At 37.2% G+C, this 15,000-nt stretch overlaps 1 protein-coding gene across 4 annotated transcripts in view; it reads left to right on the forward strand.

Moving 5' to 3' along the window:
- Positions 1-10,840, forward strand: part of LOC113805598 (DGAT1/2-independent enzyme synthesizing storage lipids) — a 20,815-nt gene extending 9,975 nt beyond the window's left edge. For all 4 annotated transcript variants that reach the window (XM_027356626.2, XM_027356627.2, XM_027356624.2 and 1 more), the window contains 5 exons: positions 181-287; positions 1,433-1,600; positions 3,592-3,785; positions 5,166-5,300; positions 9,805-10,840. In XM_027356626.2, coding sequence (XP_027212427.1) covers positions 181-287; positions 1,433-1,600; positions 3,592-3,785; positions 5,166-5,300; positions 9,805-9,978 — 778 coding nt within the window. In that variant the 3' untranslated portion in view covers positions 9,979-10,840. The remainder of the gene's footprint in view (positions 1-180; positions 288-1,432; positions 1,601-3,591; positions 3,786-5,165; positions 5,301-9,804) is intronic.
- Positions 10,841-15,000: the final 4,160 nt, after the last annotated feature.

The following is a 15,000-nucleotide window of genomic DNA, read 5'->3' on the forward strand; positions in this document are numbered from 1 at the left end:
ACTTTGTGCATGAAGTACCTAAACATTTGATTGATGAATTGTAATGTGTACTTTTGTTATGATACTATACGGTCAAGGAAATACCTTTTACGCAAGACTTTAGTGTGGAAACAATTATGGAAACTGTTTTTCTTCTTTACAGCGATAACGACTGATAATAGATAACAATATATTTTTCAGAAAAAAAGTGTACAATGTCCTGAATGAAACACTACATCGTGACCCTTGGGCAAGTGGACGCTACCTGATATCACTCCTTTGGGATGCTCATGGCTACATCTGGCATGGTGAGTTCGCTATAGGCAGAGAAGGAATGAGGGAGAGAAGTGATGGAGGTAGGAGGCAATGGTAGTGGGAGGGTTGAGGTGGAGGGAAGTGGGAGAGGGTGAGAGTAAGGGAGAAGGAGAGGAAGATGGAGAGGAAGAGGGAGAGAGAGGGAGGAAGGGAGGGAGGGAAGGAGAGAGGGAAGGAGAGAGGGAGGGAGGCCTGCTAAGGTTCCATGTGCACTTTTCAGTTCAAAAAGTGCATGGGGCATTTTAAGTGCACTCTTTTTATAAACTTTCTCTGGTTTAAGAGTGCAATTTTACTTCAGCACCTCTTAGGGAAAAAGTTTTCATTTTTTCAAGGTGCGACATGGCTGTGAAGGTGCAAAGACCACCAACTGTTGTTATTCAATATCTGAGGAGCACATGTTATTGCCAGAGGAGCACATTCAAGACTTGTAAAATCATCTTCTGAGTGCAATTTACAAACTTAGCAGTCTGGGAGTGAGGGATATAGGTAGGTAGGTAGGTAAGTAGATAGGGTTGATTAAAGTGAGTGAGTGAGTAAGGTTAGGAGGGAAAAAAAGAGAGTCATAAGTATATGTATTGAGAGAGGAAGATATATAGAGAGAGGGAGAGTTAGGGAGAAAAGGATAATAACAGTGTGTGAGAAAGGTGTCTGAGATTGTAGAAAAGGAAAAAGAGAAAGATAGATATACACTTCATTAATTAATATATAATTCTTGTTCGTGATCAACTCCTAAATGGTGAGCTATACGGAATGTGGATGTTTTAATCTTTTAGTTGCGTGAATAAACAAAGAGCGTGCCAAACCAAAGACAATGATGCATGAAAAGATCTCGTACATCTGGCAACATGGAGATGCTGACACAGACAAGAGACAGGTTGAGAGGTGGGGTGGTGGGGGGAAGAAGAAGACAGGCTTGTTTGGTAAGGACACATTGAGCATATGTAAGAGACTGAGTGAAATGAGATAAAGATATTATCAGAATGTTAATAAGACCTCTTGAGTTACAAGACAATTCATTCTCATCTAACCTTTTTGAAGAGGAAAAAGAGGGGAAAAAAGGGACAGACAAATCAAGAGGAAATGGGATTTTCTACCTTCCCTTTTTACTGTCTATAAACCCTCTTCTATTTTATACCAGGGTATGAAGTCCGTGGCCTTGAGAACCTCCCAGATGAGGGCCCATGCCTGATTATCTACTACCATGGTGCTATACCCATAGATATCTACTACCTTGTAGCCCGAACCATCCTCACTAAAGGCAGGCTGATCCACTGTGTTGGAGACCGATTTTTGGAGAAAGTGCCAGGTAAGCATTTTTATTATTTTTTAGACGACATATTAGTTGACAACATACTGAGATAAAGAGACTGGAGTGACCTTGACTTCAATGTGATAAAAACATGACTGATAAGGAAAAGTATTTCTGATAAGGGGATGGCTGTGTTGAAAACATGTATTTTCATGCATTATAGTAATCCCTATAATCCATATTTTCATCCATGATTTTTGTGCAGTAGCCTGACAGAAGACTGGAGTATTTGGGTATTTTTTGACTTGTATCTTTGTGTAAAACATGTATTTTCTTATTTTGTCTTGAAGTGAATGTACTGGAATGTATTCCAAAACATGAGAGAGGTACATGTAAGTAATGTAATTAACCCAATGGTGGAAGATCCATGTAGACACACAAATGGCTTTACAAGCTCTGAAACAATGAGGAGTAAAATCTGTCTGACTTTACCTTTTTAGCTAGTTATTATTGTCACCATTGTTATTATTATTGTTATTTCAGTGTCATTAACAATATTCTTAATGATAAGACTTTGAGGGAACTAAAATAACGAGAGAAATAGGAATAATTAGAGGCCTGATTATTGACTCCTTGGTAACTAAATGCTTCTGGAGCCATCTGTTTACAAATAAAATTAATGAAACAAAATCGCAATGGACAGTACACACGATGTGCATGTGTTTGTGCGTGTGCGTGTGTTAGTCAGTCTGTCTGTGTTTATTCGTCTATCTATCTGTCTATGTGTATTCAGATGAATGTCACAAATGACAGGTTGGTTTATTTGTTGATGGAATGATGATACTGACCTTTTCCCTTCTTTGGCAATGAATTTGACATTTAGAAAAAAAATTCTACAACAAGATGTTTGTGTGTGTGTGTGTGTGTGTGTGTGTGTGTGTGTGTGTGTGTGTGTGTGTGTGTGTGTGTGTGTGTGTGTGTGTGGGTGTGTGTGTCTGTGTGCATGTGTGTGTGTGTGTGTGTGTGGGTGTGTGTGTGTGTGTGTGTGCGCATGTGTGTGTGTGTGTGTGTGTGTGGTGTGTGTGTGGGTGTGTGTGTGTGTGTGTGTGTGTGTGTGTGTGTGTGTGTGTGTGCGCGCGCGTGTGTGTGCGTGTGTGTGTGTGTGTGAGTGTGTGTGTGTGTTTGTGTGTGTGTGCGCGCGTCCGTGCGTGCGTGCGTGCGTGTGTGCGTGCGTGTGTGCTTGTGTGTGTGTGCGTGTGTGTATGTGTGTGAGTGTGTGTGTGTGTTTGTGTGTGTGCGCGTGCGTACGTGTGCGCGTGCGTACGTGTGCGCATGCGTACGTGTGCGCTTGTGTGTGTGTGTGTGTCTCTCTCTCTCTTCATGTTAAAGATATGGTATTAAGTGAATATAAAGGTTATGATTGTGTATGAAAGAGAAATTTGTTTAGTGTATGTGTTATTATCATTATTTTTATTTTAGTATTCTGTTCTGTGGGGTATTATTGCAGCAACCCTACCATAGAGATTTACATTTTAATGGTATGTCTTTTTTTGTTTTTTCACTGGTTGGAAAGTCATACTTGAAACCTTATTCTTTTTCTTTCTTTCTTTCTTATTTTCTTTTTCTTTTTTTTCCCTTTTTCTTACTCTTCTTTTACTTTACATTTCTGTTGGGTATCTCGGTAACCCAGTGAAACCTTAGAGAATTACATTATATTATTGCTCTTCTTTTTATAGATTTGAAAGTCATAATTGAAATATTTCTTAATTTTCATTGTTCTAGATTCTGTTGCTCCGTTGGGTATCTCGGCAAACTTTCAAGGCATACTTTCAAGGTTTTATATAATTTACATTATTTTTTAAAATTCTGTTTTTGTGCTTGGCATAGTAACCCTATAAGGTTGGGGAATATTACATCAAATTATTCCTTTTGTGAAGCTTTGCATATAATCTTTATTTTATTATTATTATTTTTTTTCATCTATTTTATGGGGCATCTCTGCAAGCCTATCAAACTAAAGTAACTTGATGTTCCTTTTGCCTCCACAGGTTGGAAAGTTATACTCGAAGCATTCCACATCACTCCAGGGACCATAACATCATGTGTACAAACGCTCTCTGAAAACAACATCTTATCAATATCCCCCGGAGGAGTGCGCGAAGCCCAGTTCTCTGACCACAATTACCAGCTCATGTGGGGGAACCGCACTGGATTTGCGAAGGTGGCGATAGAATCAAAATCGGTGAGTAACTTTAGACAACTTTGCATAAAGGATTCCATTGCATTTGTGTGTGTGTGTGTGTCTGTGTCTGTCTGTCTGTCTGTCTGTCTCTGTCTCTGTATCTGTCTGTCTGTCTATTTTGAGGTAATTTGACCCTGAAAGAACAAAATCAATTACTTGTCAGTTATCTTTACACACCTGATAAAACATGGCAAAAGTCAGCACATAATATTAAAAACAATAATAGTTAAACAGATGAATATCCACATTAGGAGATTTTACCAGAAGTAATTATTTTAGGGAGAGCAATAATGACCGTGATGATAGTGATTTAAACTTATCGAAGTGTACATTTAAACACATGGAATTAACCATGTAATGGAACCCACCTCATAACAAGACTTGTTTTGTTTCTAAAACTTCATGGAATCTATATGGAAGTTTTCCCTTACTTGTTTCTTCCCTTGTGATTAAAGTTCTCATAAGCATAATATATTCAGATCTGATCAATGTGTGTCACTTAGTATAGTCAGATATATGCCTTTCTATCTCAGCTATCTTTCAGAGACTCGGGATCCTAAATTTTTTTATGGTCCGAGACCTCAAACTCCTCAGCTTGCATGTAGTTTTAAGTGTAGTTTTCTTTGGCTTGCCCTGCCTGTTAGTGTTTTCCTCCCCTGTGGTCATTGCCACCCTTATAGAGTTCTCTTCCATTTATATACAGCTAATTAGGTTTTTGTATCTGATTAGGGGATTTCTTTACACACAGCTTTTCAGATTTATATCTTTTGGAAAATGGAATGCAACTGTGATAATAATGATGATAATAATAGTAATGATAATGGTAATGATGATGATGATAATAATAATTACTATTATTATTATTGTAATTATTATTATTATTATAGATATTTACTTGAAGCCAAATTATTGGGTATGCATGATAACTTGGCCACAATTTCTCCAGCTTTTAAAGTTTGAACTGTCATACAATGAATTTTCTGTATAGCAATAAAACACTATGAAAATAGAATCCTGCACTAGCTTGCTTTAGGGAGATTGATACCTTGATTGAGACAGTCAATGCTTACCTCTTCCATGTTCACCTTTCACTGTTCCTAGTGTGTAAACTTCTGGCTAAAATTTTGTATCTAGTTCCAGTGTGAGTGAGGAACAGTGTTTTAAGAAGAAATATGGTGGTTCACACATCAGTAATGGTCACTGGTGATGTACAAGTGGAGATGACTGTATTGTATCATAATATGTTGGTACAGAGAGCTGCATCTAGTTTTACCCACATAATCATACAAATACCATGTTTGTTTGCAACATATATTTTTTAATATAAGAAAGATGGCTCTTTTACAAATTTCTCGATTTTTTATTCATTTTACCTTACAGCCAGTTGTCCCCTTGTTCACGGAGAACCTGAGAGAAGCATTCCGCACAGTCTCATGGCCGCAGCGTCTCTGGATTGCTCTCTATGAAAAGCTGAGATTCCCCATAGCACCCATATATGGGGGATTTCCAGTCAAGGTAATATTTTAAAGATTATCTTTGTAAAACTGTGACATGAATTAGGTCATTGGATGTTTTATTTTAGGTTATTAAAGGTGTGATAATTGCAGGGAGCTTTAGGTTTAGAAGAAATTGAGTATGTAAACTTGCTTGCTGCAAATTTTACTTCAGTGTGCAAGAGATACAATAATAGGAGTTTTACAGTATTTTTTAACATTTATGATCTGGATGACATGACCGTAATGTCGTAAAAAATATGGCTTTAGGGGCAGTTGATGTGAACATACCATTATAAAAATATTTGCCTATGGGCCAGGTAAGAATTTTGGCTAAAGGCTAGAGTGACAAACCTCTTCTAGGGGGATTAGACTTTTTGGTGTTTAGGAAGGGGCTTTTGCATTATTTCCAACAATAAACAAGTGTGGAATATACTGTCTGTGAGCCATGACTGGAAGAGGGCCAGCTCCAGGGAGGACACTAGTTCCATGCTCATGATCGTATTTCTGCCCACCATGACTGGTTGTACAAGTTGTATTCCAGAAAATTGAATATCATGGAAAAAAAAAAAATACTCAAATAACAAAATGTTACTGATTGTTATTATTGCACTGATTTTTATTTATTTATTATTATTATTATTATTGACTACTTATAGAGATGATATGGAGTCTGTGTAGGGAAAACAGTGTATTACCATATGGATAAAGCAAATCATTTGACAAATATAGATATTCGAAAATTGCAAAAAAAGCTGCTTATGCAGAAAGAGAGAGAATAACATTGCAAAGGGGAGTCTTGTCACTGTACATGAGTATTTGTGTATAGCCAGCCTACAAGCTGCAGACTTGACAGAGTTCCGCTCATGTAAGCCTAATGCCCTTATTTTGGGCCATATGATGTCAGTGAAGCAACAGGATCAAATGGTTTAGATTAAAAAGAAATAAAGTGTATCTTGGTTTCATTATTTCTTTCATTTGTTACTGTGAATGACAGCATTTCACTATGTTGCTAAATGTGTGTTTGCCTCACTTCACATATTAATAAGATGGGTGCTGTATGCAGGCCATCCTTCCCCAGATACCTCCTGACCCTTTGAACTGACCTGACCTTCGTCTGTTTTCACTCACCTGTCCCCACATGCCCCACCATGTTGCTACTCCCTCTCCCTCTCCCTCTTCAACACGTTCCTTTCATTCAACTCTGTGGAAGATATGAATGAGAATGAGTGACTTCATAGCACAAGAAATGGATTTAACATGTGATTGTATTATCATCAGATATATGCAAAATGCACTTATTTCTGATGAAGATGTAATCAAAATTTGTCAGATACATCTCTTTGTGTTATACTTATGCATTCTTAACCATTCTTTGTTCGACGTTAGACACAGTGAACTCTAATCCTCTGCCTTTTCAGAACTGAAGATGAAATCCAGGTGGATGTTAAAACAGTTGTCTCATCTTTCCATAAACCTGTTTTGTGGATAGTGTCTCCCTACCTATGTTCCTGTGAAATGTTTGATGAAAAGGGAATCTTTGTGTGTATGCATTATATATTCTACTGATGATGTAGATGAGATACTGAATCCTTCTACTTTCTGTAATAATATTTTTGAGGCCATGTCCATTTAATTGAATATATTTCCGTAGAGAGGAGAAAAAGTTGAAGTGAATTGGCATATCTGATATTTTTACCTTTAAGTATTGTATTGAGTTGATGATATCACTGTATGATAAATGGAAGCAAAATTGTTTTTATGGTTGTACATCTTTGCAAAATTGGGAAGAAAAAAAATGCGAATGAGAATGCAAAATTCATCCTTAATGTCAGTTTTACATTAATGTTAATTTTAAATGATTAGTTAACAGGTAATTATTGAAGTTGGGTGTTATAATTTACAGAGTATTACTGTAACTCCTTACATCCATCAGTTCTCTGTTAAGGTCATAGGGGTTAGCTATAGTTTCCCCTTGATATGTTGTGTCTGTGTACTTGATGGCTGTTTGGTCCTAAGAGATCTTTCGCCTTAAGCCAGAGCACAGGTTATTGGTGCAGGGAGAATTCTAGTAAACGTTTCTGATTTCTGTGTACTCCTTTAGGGATATATTCTTCCCAGTCCTTTACCTGTTGTTGTTGCGGGGGGCTAAGGAGATAGAGACTGGGACCCAGTGCTGTGGATTACCCCTGCCTTGGCTGTCAGCCCTCAACTTGACTAATTTTTGCATGGTCTTTTCGTCTTTCACCTTTTGCCTTTCCAGTTCTTTCTCTTCTCTTACCCCTTCTATCCACTTCCTAAGGTTTGAGAGCCGTGTTGAAAGGATGAAAGGCTGACTTTGTGCCCATCATGAATGGCCTGGGGGAGCCATGGGCACAGTATTCCCCTGCTTAGTTGTCTAACCCCTCAAGGGGACCCTGAGGGGTTGACTGTTTCTCTCCCCAACATAGTCAAGGCTTACCATAGCCGGTAATGAGGACTTTGCACCTTTATTAGGGGCATTAAGGCTTGCCCCTTTAGTAAACCCTTGGATCCAGTTGCATCACGGCAATCATATGGACAAAAATACAGGCATTAGGTTACGTAAGAGGCCACTTGGCTGGGCGTGTAGCTAAGCACACTTGTGTGCAATGACAAGACTATTATTTTTCATAAACTTAATTTTAAAATTATTTTCCAATGCCTATATATATATATATATATATATATATATATATATATATATATATATATATATATATATAGATATATATATATATATATATTTTTTTTTTTTTTTTTTTTTTTTTTTTTTTTTTTTTTTTTTTTTTTTTTTTTTTTTTTTTCTTTATCCAGATGGTAAATAATGGCATGTTGGAGTCACCTGGCTCGCGGCCATTTTATCCCATGATGGCATATTCGCATCACCCGGCCCTCAACCCAAATTTTTCCATGATGGGATGGTCACATCAATAGATCAAAGGGGTTAACTAGCCCACAGATTTAAATTCTCATGATCCTCAATCATTCGAGGAAATATTCCTCTTCTCTCACCTTCCTCTCCCGATCCTCCGACTCCACTCTCTCTTATAACCATGACTTTGAACACATCTACTGTTGCCCCCCTCCCCCCCTCAATGATTACTATCACCTCAGTCCAGAAAATATTCCTCTTCTCTCACCGTCCTCTACTTAACCTCCAGCCCCACAGCTTTCTTCATCTACTAACCCCCGCTTCCCTTATTACCACTTTGCAGCCTTATTGTCCACTCTTTAGTATCACCTCTCTCAACACTACTCCTTTTACACATCCCCTCTTTCTACCATTCTCACTTCTACAAACCTTTTGAATACTGTGTTTAGCCCAGCCAAAATGGATTGACTTTTTGTGATCCCCTCTAGAGCCCCTTACTCTGATAACACTTCCACAGCTTCTCTGATTGTTCCTGCTTTGGCACAGTTATATCTGAATCCCAAGCTAAAGCATTATCACCTCTAACTGACTTCACTGGCACACCCATTCCTGCCCAGCTTCGTCCCTCCCTCAATATTTGTACCAGAACTGTCTCCATCTGCCCGACAAACTGTCCTGTGTGGGACAAAGATTGGTCAGATTGTGGAGAAGACCTACTCGTCTGGACTGTGATGCAGTATCAGTAAATTGCTACACCATTCCCCCTAGAGGTCGTTGTAAGACCACCAATATTGCTAAGATTACTTTCATTAGACATGACCTAACCCTTAATGTTTGTATTAGGGGAAGAGTCCCTCCCTGTCTGACCATAACAACTCCCCAACAAACTCTACCAGAAATTCTCAAAGACATTCAAAACTATCTAATGATACCCATGATAACATGCCTACACCTTATCCATCCTCCAATCTACTCCTTTTACTCTCAAAGTAACTGCAGACAACCATCCTCCTCCTACTTATGTTCCCGAACAACCCTTTCTCCCACTCCCGCCCAACACATTCCATTGCCTTGTGCTTCAGCTACATCATCCTCCCTTCCTTCTCTGTTATCCCTTCTAAATTCCCCCTGGATGCACATGTGACCCTTTGTCACAACAACAACCTTATCTGGATTCTCTCCCACCTGACATTTTTCTTGAAACTGAGAATTAATCACTCTTAATCCTTTATCTCCTTTTGCTAATCCCTACCTTATTGTACAGACATCCTTGCAGAATCCCAAACTTGTCCCTATAACAACCTCAATTGAATCAACCTCATTCATACCTACTTTCTTGAACTACTATACAACTTCTGATATATAGCACATTTAATCATTAACTAATTCCCCTCTTTATCCTTTTTACTATAAAACCTTTCTATAGTGCTCTATGACCTTTGGTGTGTATCACATTAATTTTGCTTTATAACCATTAACTATAAGGGATATATATTGGACAGCCAGATTAGCTGGATTCATTAGGGATCCAGACTTTCATTTGTCTTCTTTTCTTTTCTTTTTTCCAATTTTATCTTAAAATTAAAATGGTTGAGAACAGAAATTCCTTACACAAGCATATCTTTGTTTACAGCTTCGAGCACACCTAGGAGAACCCATCTACCACAGAGAAGGTGAGACAGTGGAAGAACTAGCCCAGCGGATCAGAGCAAGCTTGAACAGCCTGATTCAGAGGAAACAGAAGCTTCCAGGAAACATACTAAGGGCTCTGCTAGCGAGGTTTTATGAACCTACAAAGAATGAATAGTTGCGATTGGGGGTAAATTTGTTGTGTGTTTGAAGAGAATAGTATTTATGGGAGAGCAATCATTACATTGTTGTTAAGAATTAATGTTTTGTGTGCATTTCATTAATGTAGCAGACTATGATTCTGTGATATTGCTGGCTCTGTTCATTCCAGTCATTTTGTTGATGATTACAAGATAATATATTCTATTCCATGGTTAAAATACAATATTTTAAAGTCTATTTTGTATTTAATTTAACTAAAATAATAACAAGTAAAGAAAATATAGTGAGTGCATTTTGTCCTCCTCTCCTCTCCACTTTCTTTATCTGATTCTTTCTCCCTCGCCTTCTGCCTTTTCCTTTCCCATTCCTGCTGCCTCTCTCTCCCTCTCCTCCCCACTCCTTCTCCATGTCTCCCTTCTTTTCCCCTTTCCCTCCCATTTCCATATCCATCCCCATCTCCCTTGCTCTCTCTCCTTTCTGCTGCCTGTATTACATGTCTTGACATAATAAACGAGAATTAGTTTCAGTGATAAGACTAAAGTTAAGATGAATGATTGATAAAGTAAACAATATTCATTCAATAAATTTTGTTGCTTGATCTTTAACTGAGTTATTAAATCACAATTTGGAAATTTCTGTTTAACAATTCTAATAATTGTGAGATTTTTTCCTAGGCATGGAAAGAAAGACAAAATATATATATATAAATAGGATTTTTTATTTTTTTATATAGATGTTAGATATATAAATATACAAGATATAGGCATCATTCAGCCAGTGAGTGTGTGTATGGTTAAGCACTGAAACAAGAACAAAAGTTTGGCTTTCCTATCTGTCGCAAATCTGTTCCTCGGCTTTGAATAAAGAGGCTTATAAGATGCAGTGGCTCATTTAACACCCATTGATGAAGCTTTTTTCTGATATTGATGTTTTGCAAAGGTGAGTGCATAGCAAAACTTAAATGTGTGTCGGAATGCCAAGAGTCGGTAGGCAGTGTCAAATAATTGAGCGCATTTTTCTTCAGATTCATGGATGTGTGTTAGAGTGCCATCAGTATGTTTGCAGTTGCATCTTTATCACGATGTCAGCTAATGAATGCATTAATACTAAGACAAATGTATGTGTCAGTCCCATCAATCAGGCACTAATCAGCAATTTTTGGCAGTGATAGCTGGTGAGAAAATTATGCATGTGTCAATCATTAGTAGGCAGTAATATCTGTCTAATATCAAGAAACTTAAATAACTAAAATGAATGTGATGTCAGAAATTCGATATCTGATGAATGGTATTTCACTTTATTTGCAGAGAGTGCTTATCCATAGAATTAATATAGATGTAAGATATATGATTCTTTTATGTGTAAAAAACGAATGCAACTTGCATTGTCTATACAAGCTTTTCCTGTCCCTAATATCGGACATAATGCTTCTCAGTACTCGCTATTCTGGTAATAGATTAACAAAACTTTGGCAGTACTTATTATGAAACTTATATGAGTCTGTGCTATTGCTTACTTCTAAGAAGAAAATACAGCCAAGCAAATTTTAATCTGGGTTCAGAAATTTTGCCCGAAGGATCCTACTCTTGGGTATAGCTTACTCCTGTAGTAAAGTACAAGGTCTAACAGTCAACAACAAAGCTTTTCTCTGGGCAATCTCATCTGCTTGTAAATTTATTAGGTTATCTGTACTATCATCTGACAAGGGGTAAGGCTGAAGTATGATTCTTAGAGAATGGGAAAGTTTCTTATTCTGACGGCTTGCTGGTATTGAACCAGCCTTGGTTCCAGGGTCACCACCTGCCAGTCAGCTTCTTGTTTTGGTTACATCATTGTTGCGCTTAGCCAGGATAGCGGAGTCAAGGCAGTTTTCAGAATATTTTAGTGACATTCTAAAAGAATAGTAATGTTCCATGTATCCAAGATGATCATAGAGTATAGAGCCTCATTGCCCACAAAAAAGAGTAGGATCTAGGCAAAGACTGCTGTATTTCTGGCTCCCCTAATTCCCCAGAGATCATGTCTAGTCCTTGCCAAAAGTGACACTCCCTGACTTCAATCTGATTCCAGAGTCACAAGGCTAGTAGAACTCCAGCCGAAAAGACTTTACAGATCACCACTAAGGAAGAATAATCTGTTTAATTTAGGAATAAGGCTACCACATGGGGAGTAGAATATAGGTTAATTGATAAAAACCTTATATTCTTTAAGATCACCATAGAGGGAGCAAGATATTACCTCCTAATTAACAAAAAACCTTCATATACTCGAGATCTGTTTGCTAATTCACTATGGCACTGTGAAAAAATAAATAACTGAAAGTTGACACAGATATAAGCAAAATCCAGATGAAATTGTTGATCAATATCCACCTCACCAGTACTTGGGCCACGTGGAAGAAAATAATGTCCCAGTGCGCTGTTTATCGCGATATAACTCCTGAAGTGCTGCTTTACTTACTTTTGGATGCAACATATCACCTTCTTATCTATTTTTATGAAAGATCTGTAGCAACATGGCAGATATATAGCCTCTGACATGTTTCAGAAAACCTATCACATGAAAGAATTCAAAATTTGGGTTTCAATAACCTGCAATGAATAATCTTACAGAGCAAGGGTCTATCAGGATAGGAGAATTTGGCTTCCTCGGTGTTTTGCCATCAATGTATTCCAGCTTGGAATTAAGGCAGGTACATATTTTGGATGATTTTTCTGGAACACCTATTAGTGTCTGGCAAGATTGTTCTAGACATTAGTAATATATGAAGGCTCATTGACATGAGTGGACAAGATCTTCGAACTTTATATTACTCACAGATAGCAAACAAGATTCTTCACACAACTCTCTAATGACTGACGTCGACTCTCATCTATCCGTCAGATATCTACATGTTGAAACCATCATGAAATATACCAAGAATGTGGATAATGTACGATGATTTAGTCATTTTGCTGCCAGCCGATTATGTACAGTTGCGGAAATCAGTTCCTATATTCTATTTTCACCTTAAACCATTCTTGAAAATTCATATGAATATATAAAAATATATGGAAATACATAATGATGTATGTTTTAATTACTGAGTATGCTTAAATCATGTAAAGAAAACGGAAAAAAACAATGAAAGAGAGAGAGGGAGAGGGAAAGAGAGAGAGAGGGAGAGGGAAAGAGAGTGAGAGGGAGAGGGAAAGAGAGTGAGAGGGAGAGGGAAAGAGAGAGAGAGGGAGAGGAAAAGAGAGAGAGGGAGAGGGAAAGAGAGTGAGAGGGAGTTGGAAAGAGAGAGAGAGAGAGAGAGAGAGAGAGAGAGAGAGAGAGAGAGAGAGAGAGAGAGAGAGAGAGAGAGAGAGAGGCAGAGAGAGAGAGAGAGAGGGAAAGAGAGAGAGAGAGAGAGGGAGAGAGAGAGAGAGAGAGAGGGAGAGAGAGAGGGAGAGAGGGAGAGAGAGAGAGAGAGAGAGAGAGAGAGAGAGAGAGAGAGAGAGAGAGAGAGAGAGAGAGAGAGAGAGAGAGAGAGAGAGAGAGAGAGAGAGAGAGAGAGAGAGAGAGAGAGAGAGAGAGAGAGAGAGAGAGAGAGAGAGAGAGAGAGAGAGAGAGAGAGAGAGAGAGAGAGAGAGAGAGAGAGAGAGATGAGGCATAACAAGCCACAAGGAAAAACTACATCCAAATGTTTATTGCAAAAAAAGAAAGAAAAAGTGCGAAATATTTATTAGACATCTCTTCGAATAAGGTAATATCTTTGTAAAAGTTAAGAACTGTTAAGTAAAAAAAAGACACAAAAAAAGAAAGAAAGAAAAAGAAAACATATTAAGCATATACTGAAAATTCTATTGCATTTGAAAGTATCTATTCCACTAAATAAGTGTTTGAGGGGGAAAAGGCTAATACTAAACAATGGTAAGTTGTCAGTGAATATCACCGCTGTCTGTTTACGATCGTAATTATAGTTACTGGTGATTTTGCCATCGTAATTGCGTTGGTGAATCCGAACCCTGGGAAGTAAAAAGTCCAAGCTATTATCATATAATAATGGCTAAGGAGATTAAACTTCATGGAATAGATAGAATATTTATAATGATATAAGATTGTAATAGATTTAAGTTGCAATATGATTATACAATATACATATAAGTTGCAATACAATTTTATATTATATATAAGCTACGAGAAATATTAGAAAAAAAACAACACAAAAAACAGAAAGGGTGTATCAGAAAACTGATTTACAATAAAATGTTCCCAGAAAGATACTGGAGGAGGCCTTATCAGTTATCTGAGCTGCGTTAAGGAAATGTTAAATAACACTGGATGATATTTCAAGATAGCAGAACCAATCCAAATCTCTCTCTCTTTATAAATATATATGTATACATATATCATATAATATATATACATATATATACAGTTTTCTTATAATTTGGGCCTATGTTTACCAAAATTGCATGGACAGTATTCTTGCTCGCTTAATTTAAATTTGCTTTTCTCTTCCATGGCGTTGTTGTGATATGTACTTGCCATCATTTTAATCATAACGGATATTAAAACACACCAAAAACTATGCTTAAATATTATTTTTGGACGAGATACTGCTTGATAACATCGTCTTTCCTGAAGGTACCAGCTGGGTTACCAGTGCTCCGACCACTGGTAAAATTTAGAGAATTTTATTTTTTTTTTATTTATTTATTTTTTTTTTTTTTACCACCGCTGTCTGTTTACGATCGTAATTGTAGTTACTGATGATTTTGCCATCGTAAGTGCGTTGGTGAATCCGACCCTGGGAAGTAAAAAGTCCAAGCTATTATCAAATAATAATGGCTAAGAGGATTAAACTCCATGGAATAGATAGAAGATTTATAATGATATAAGGCTGTAATAGATATAAGTTGCATTATGATTATACAATATACACATAAGTTGCAATATGATTATACAATATACATATAAGTTGCAATATGATTATACAATATACATATAAGTTGCAATACAATTTTATATTATATATATAGAGCGAGAAATATTTGAAAAAAAACAGAAAATA

Source organism: Penaeus vannamei, chromosome 43 (genome assembly GCF_042767895.1).
Source record: "Penaeus vannamei isolate JL-2024 chromosome 43, ASM4276789v1, whole genome shotgun sequence".
In the NCBI taxonomy this organism is placed as follows: Eukaryota; Metazoa; Arthropoda; class Malacostraca; order Decapoda; family Penaeidae; genus Penaeus; species Penaeus vannamei.